Source organism: Gekko japonicus, unplaced genomic scaffold (assembly GCF_001447785.1).
Source record: "Gekko japonicus isolate JY-2015 unplaced genomic scaffold, Gekko_japonicus_V1.1 scaffold3203, whole genome shotgun sequence".
Classification (NCBI taxonomy): Eukaryota; Metazoa; Chordata; class Lepidosauria; order Squamata; family Gekkonidae; genus Gekko; species Gekko japonicus.
In genome coordinates this window covers 17241-21668 of record NW_015172109.1, presented here as the reverse complement: position 1 = coordinate 21668, position 4428 = coordinate 17241, and the positions used below count along the sequence as shown (strand labels likewise).

The following is a 4428-nucleotide window of genomic DNA, read 5'->3' as shown; positions in this document are numbered from 1 at the left end:
TTTCCTCATAGGGAAAGTGTTCCAACACTTTTATCATTCGAGTTGCCCTTTTCTGCACTTTGTCCAAAGCTACAATATCCTTTTTAAGGTGTGATGACCAGAACTGCACACAGTATTCCAAACGAGGTCGCACCATTGATTTATATAGGGGCATTATAGGGCCAGTTCTCCCAGATTAGAGTCCACGCACTTAACCACAACAAACTGCATCTGGACTAAAAGAAAAGGAATTATAGTTAAATTCCTTTTTTTTTTTTTTTGGTACCTTAAGGAAACCCTCACTTGCTGCTTCTACGTTCCCTGCTTGGTCTAGCTTGCCATCCAAAGTTTCTTTGGAATGCTTATCAGGAAAACCCTAACCTGAAATCCATTCAGGCTAGCCCAAAGCAATTTCCACGCGTAGGCCGTGTCTGAAGCGGTGAAACATTTCAAAACAGAAATCTTGACATTCGGGAGGGGTCCCAGCTCAGTGGCAGAGAAACGGCTTTGCTTGCAGAATGTCCCAGGGTGAATCCTTGCCATCCCCAGGTAAAGGTGAAAGTGTTGGGAAACACCTTTCTTTGCCCGAGAGCTGCTACCAGTCGGAACACACCGCACTGAGCTACGTGGATCAAAGGTCAAACTCCCTAGAAGGCAGCTTCTTACATGAATAGCAGATTTAAAGTACACACCTCGGTTAGCAATGACGGCGGCCGCTCGTCAGGATACACCCAACCGTCTCGGCATTTTTCTGTGGAATTGAGTTGAAGCGATTGAAGGCTCCCTTGCACAGGAGTAAACATACAGCATTCCTCAAGAGATCCATCGGGCTTTCTAGGAATGGTCAAGTTCAGCTCCTGCTCTTTGGTTAAGTTCAAGTCAAACCTGCGGATCCAGCTCGTGTTGCAATAGTGAGGGACTTCCGTGACAATGAACACTTGGCCGAACATGTGGAAGGGAGTGAGGGAATTCGGAATGCAGAGGAGGAACACCAGCAGTTTCTGGAACCTCCCAAATTCCCCGATCACCTTCAAGAGGTCTCCAAATTCCATCTTTCTGTCTTCACCGGTGACTGGCATCGATCTTTGTCACATCTGGGCCCTGGAATTAATGGTTAAACACAATTACAGCTGTAAAGAATCAAAAGAGGCAATAATTAATCAGGCTGTGTGTTCTATTAAACTTATGGGATCCCAACCTACCAACCATATTTTTTCCCTGCAAAATAATCCTTTGCTCCTTGAGCTAAAGCCCTTCTTTGTTTGACCACAGTGAAGCACCAGCCCAAAGAGTTGTCATTATATAAGCAAGAAAGGGCAGTATGTAACATTCCTAGGTTCCTGCTACAATACTTGCATCTTGTGAGCCACAAATCAGGTCAATAGCTGAAATAAAACAACGTGTGGCTTGCGGTTTTCATGACTTTTCCTAAGAATGACCTCTTCCTACCAACTATGTTCTTTCTGTGATGTTCTGATGGATTCAGTAGCGATCACATGTAAACAGGGCAACCATCTTCTATCTTTTGTGGATTCACTGGATAATTGTGTTAGAAAAGTGTTCAGCCTTGCATCCATTTATTTGGCAGTTCACTGACACTACAAGAAATACTTAGAGTCTTACTGGAACCAGAGGAATCCAACAGCCGGTGAATATCATGTGATAGTGTCGAACTCCTGTACTTCTTGGAGAAATGATGTGCATCGTATGTGAAGGGCGGGTTAAAAATCCAATCTCTTCTTCTTCTTCTTCTTCTGTGATGTTCTGATGGATTCAGTAGCGATCATGTGTAAACAGGGCAACCATCTTCTATCTTTTGTGGATTCAATGGATTATTGTGTTAGAAAAGTGTTCAGCCTTGCATCCATTTATTTGGCAGTTCACTGACACTACAAGAAATACTTAGAGTCTAACTGGAACCAGAGGAATCCAACAGTCGGTGAATATCATGTGATAGTGTCAAACTCTTGTACTTCTTGGAGAAATGATGCGCATCGTAATTCGGAGCAGTTTAACCAACTCTCCGTGCGCCGTCTGACCGCACCCAGTAATAGGTAGCCCAATTTATAGCAGTTTTTAAGCAGATGGCGATAGCTTGGGTTGGAGCATACCAATTTCTCCACTGGAGTAAAGAGGAGGATTTGGGGACCCATCTGAATATAATCCATGTGAGATAGAGGCTGCAGTGAGAAGGAGAATTGGGCAAGATCGAGTGGGAAAGCTGGTAGGATCCACCTCATTCTATGGTACATAATGAAATTACAGGTTTGACTTTAAAAACAACAACATTATTCTGAATTGCTTAGAAAAGATTAAAAAATGACAAAGGAATACTGGAAATGGGAAGATCAAGTTATTGAGTTACACTGGGAAAATGCTACACGTTTACAAATTGCAAACACCACGGAACACATTACTCCATTAAGTATGGAAGCTGGATAAGTCAGCGGACAGTTTCCTCAGTTCTGAAAACATGAGATGTTCACTGCACTAAATACTACATGAGACACAGCACTTCCCCCGCCCCTTCAATTTTGGTGTAGTGGTTAATTACGTGGACTTTAATCCGGGAGAGCCGGGTTTGATTCCCCACTCCTCCACATGCAGCCTGCTGGGTGACCTTGGGTCAGTCACAAGTTCTCTCAGAGCCAGTGTTCCCTCTAAGCTGAGTGAGTGTGAGCTAGCTCACAGTTTTCTAGCTTCCGGCTCACACATTTTTGCCTTAGCTCGGGAAGGATGGCTCCAGAGCAAACTAATTTATGCAGCAGCCAAATGCCAGTCGCTCACAAAGTAGAATTTTTGCTTAAAGACTCCACAGCTGACAGGGAGCATTGCTCAGAGCTGTTCTCTCAAGAGCAGTCCTCGAGAGAGCTCTCTCGGCCCCGCCCACCCCACAGGGTGTCTGTCTGTTGTAGGGGGAGGAAGGGAAGGACACTGAGACTCCGAGTGAGCGGCTCTGAGACTCCGAGTGAAGAGTGGCGTATAAAGCCAATCTCTTCTTTTCTTCTTCTTCTTCTTCAAGCTTAGGCTTTTTGAGGAAGCCTACTTGACCCGGATGGCCGAGGTTAGCCAATCTCATCAGATCTCAAACACTAAGCAGGATGGGCCCTGGGTAGTATTTAGATGGGAGACCACCAAGGAATTCCAGGACCTCTACAGAGAGGTAGGCAATGGCAGTCCACCTCTGTTCATCTTGTCTTGCAAACACTACAGAGGTCACCATAAGTTGTCCGTGACTTGATGGCATTTTCCACGACCGCACAATAAGGGGACTTTACTTGTCCATGATTAACTATCAATGACTATTCGCACAGGTAGCCATTCTATCTGTCTTTCGGCTGACCTGTTTTCCCCTGGGACAGGTGAATAATGGTCTAGGCCTCCAGTTATGAAGACAGATCAAGATGGGTAGCCGTGTGAGGCCGTCTGCAGCAGTATAAAAGAGCAAGAGTCCAGGTACACCTTAAATCAGGGATGTCAAACATGCAGCCCTGGGGGCCGGATTAGGCCCCCGGAGGGCTTCTATGAGGCCTGCAGTGGCACTGGCTGTCTTCTGTTGCTTCTTTCAGTTCTGCAGCTGCTGCTGCGTCATCGTAGGTTTGCAGCTTACAGATACACGCCTGAACAGCAGACTCAAGATTGCAACAGCACAGACATTCTGATGCAATAATTCAGAGCAAGAGGTGTCAGTGATCAGACACTGTTAAATAAACAAAATATTGCAAGAGTGCTGATGTTTTAAGCATGTTTTTATTTTAAGTTAAAAGAAAACCTTCGTGTTTGTGTCCTTTATAAAGTTTACATCTCTGCTACCTGGCATTACATTTCATGGCACACATGGTCGGCCCAACAAGGTCTCATTTATGTCAGATCCGGCCCTCGTAACAAATGAGTTTGACACCCGTGGCTTAAAGACTAACAATATTTGTGGCCGGGGAGGAGCTTTCATGAGTGTCTGCTCACTTCTTCAGATCAGAAGTTATGAAGACTGCATGTAACCACACAGTAGGGCTGGGAAAATTGATGCCTTGAGAAATGTAGTGCTTCAAAGGTCACCTGATAAGGCTCAGTGACATAGAAATCCTTAAGACAAACAAGAACTCATATAGGCAGGGGTCTTTTGGGGCCGGAGCACGCCGGAGCGCAGGAGTTGGCAAAATGATGGTGGCAGCAAGCCCCGCACCCAGCTTCCCACGCTACGGCCCATTGCTGCCTTCCCGGGACCCGCACCAGAACACTGTGGCCCTGGGGAGGCCGGAGGAGGCCCATCGCTGCTTTCCCAGGGCTCGCGCAAGAGCGCTGCGGCCCCAGGGAGGCTGGAGGAGGCCCGTCACCACCCCCCGGGGCCCACCCTGGAGCGCTGCGGCCCGGGGGAGGCCAGAAGAGGCCCCCCGCCGCCTCCCAGGGTAAGTGAGGGATCTGCGGGGGTGGCAGAGGCTTGATTGGGGG

At 47.0% G+C, this 4428-nt stretch overlaps 1 protein-coding gene across 1 annotated transcript in view; it reads right to left on the bottom strand.

Annotated features, from left to right (window-relative positions):
* LOC107118599 (solute carrier family 22 member 13-like) overlaps positions 1–4428 on the bottom strand; it is a 36834-nt gene that overhangs the window by 25560 nt on the left and 6846 nt on the right. Inside the window, exon 2 of the mRNA XM_015420961.1 lies at positions 672–1080. Within this exon, the coding sequence (XP_015276447.1) occupies positions 672–1058 (387 nt within the window). The 5' untranslated portion in view covers positions 1059–1080. The remainder of the gene's footprint in view (positions 1–671; positions 1081–4428) is intronic.